Genomic DNA, 1,894 nt, shown 5'->3' on the forward strand with positions numbered 1-1,894 from the left:
CCCCCCCGCCCACTGTCTCCGGTGGCGTGCCGTCTCACGTCTCCAGATGCTTCCCACCTGCTGCCTCCCATCCTGTGCCATATCCCACCATCTGCTTCCTCCAGTTGCATGCCATTTCCCATCGTCTGCCATCCCCCATCACGTGCCATCTCCCATCCCCTCCCAACTCCCACCACCTCCTGTCTTCCGCCTTGTGCCATCCCCCACCTCATGACATCATCATGAAGCTCCCAAGGGCACAGACACTGCCCCATCTCTGTCCCACCCCCGTCTCCTTCCCAAAACCACAGTGGCTGGAAAAACTGCTGGGAAACAAGCAGCAAACCCCAAACCACGCATGGAGGGATGCAGCTCCCTGCTGGAAAATCCAGCCTAGAGGAGATACAGACCACAAAAAGCCAAGGCACCCTTTCCCTTCAGCAGTTTTTCCCAGCTGGTAGCTGGGGCTTGGCCGGGGGTGGTTCCCTGGGGCTCCTGCTCCCTTCCTGGGTGCTGCACCCGAGCCAGGGGCTGATGGATGCCTGTCTGGCAGAGGTGGAGGAGTTCGTGCTGGTGCCTCTGCACTCTGAGCCCAGCAGCGCAGCCGAAGAGATCGACGCGCTCTACGACGTCTACACCGACGTTGTCAACAAGTGGGCGAATAACGTAAGCGGCAGTGGGGAGCTCGGCTTCTTCCCAGGGCCGGGGTACAGCCACTGCACATCCCGGCAGCTGCCCTAGGGTGGGCATATCCCATGGGAGACCTCTCGGACCCCTGGGAGTGGGCCAGGGCCATGTCCGGGCATGGAGCTGCTGGGTGGCTCCGCTGCCATCCCTGGGGGCTTATCCTCCTGTACTGGGGAGACCCAGGGGGGAACTGGTAAGATTTTAGGGAGCCCTTGCTGCCCCATAAGATCCATGGGCAGGGACACAGAGCACTGCCCTGCAGAACATCCTCTTCCTGGGAGACTTCAACGCCGACTGCTCCTACGTGACCGGCGCCCAGTGGCCGTCCATCCGCCTGCGCTCCATCAGCGCCTGCGAGTGGCATGTGGCCTCCCCCGTGACAGCGCCGCCCCCACCGTCTCTGCCACCACCAACTGCGCCTATGACCGGTGGGTGCCACGGTGGCAGTGTGGGGGCTGGCGTGGGGGGGGCCAACAGGCGCTAACCGCCCCGTGATGCCCCGGCAGCATCGTCGCCTGTGGCACTGCGCTACAACAAGACATCGAGCCTGGCTCCGCCACCGTCAACGACTTCCAGGCGAAGTTCCACCTCCAGAACAAGGATGTGAGTGTAGGGCTGGGGCACACGAGCCCACCAGCACCAGGATCCAACCCACCATGCCTCCCAGGAGCGCGGGTGGGCTCCCTGCTCCCCACGGTGCCCCCCGAGGGTGGCTCAGCCCCAATCCTATCCCAGTGCAACCCCCCAGCCTGAGCGTGTCAGGGGCTGGTCTAAAATTTGGGGTGGGAGCGGAGCATGGGGTCCCAGCTGGCCATGACAGTGGTGGTGGGTCCAGATGAGCTCAGTTGCCTCTCTGCTCTCCCCCACACCCAGGCTTTGGCTGTCAGCGACCATTTCCCAGTGGAGGTGACCCTGAAAGCCCGCTGAGCCCGTCCCCGTGCTGGTGGCTACCGGAACACCCCAGGACACACCCGCATCCGTCATGGACTCCACACGCCCCCCGTGCCAGCCAAGCTGCCCACCATCTCTGCAAGGAGCCGCTCTTTGGGGTCTTGCAGGAGTGGGATGCTCTTCCGCTTCCATTAAAAAAATGAGCCTTTTCCAGCCCTGCAGTTGGTGGGTCCCTTCAGCCCCCCCAGCAGCCCCCCATGCCTTGACACCCAGGGGCAGCCCCACCAGAGCTGGAGCCAGGGAGGTCCCTGGCGCCGGGGGTCCCCTCCCACCACTG

General features: G+C 63.9%; 1 protein-coding gene across 1 annotated transcript in view; it reads left to right on the plus strand.

The window, feature by feature from the left end:
• The window catches only part of LOC104511548 (deoxyribonuclease-1-like), a 3,425-nt gene extending 1,832 nt beyond the window's left edge, over positions 1-1,593 (plus strand). Inside the window, 5 exon segments of the mRNA XM_010154210.1 lie at positions 533-645; positions 929-1,027; positions 1,030-1,094; positions 1,173-1,269; positions 1,540-1,593. Of these exon segments, the coding sequence (XP_010152512.1) occupies positions 533-645; positions 929-1,027; positions 1,030-1,094; positions 1,173-1,269; positions 1,540-1,593 (428 nt within the window).
• Positions 1,594-1,894: the final 301 nt, after the last annotated feature.

This window comes from Eurypyga helias, unplaced genomic scaffold, assembly GCF_000690775.1.
Source record: "Eurypyga helias isolate BGI_N326 unplaced genomic scaffold, ASM69077v1 scaffold41286, whole genome shotgun sequence".
In the NCBI taxonomy this organism is placed as follows: domain Eukaryota; kingdom Metazoa; phylum Chordata; class Aves; order Eurypygiformes; family Eurypygidae; genus Eurypyga; species Eurypyga helias.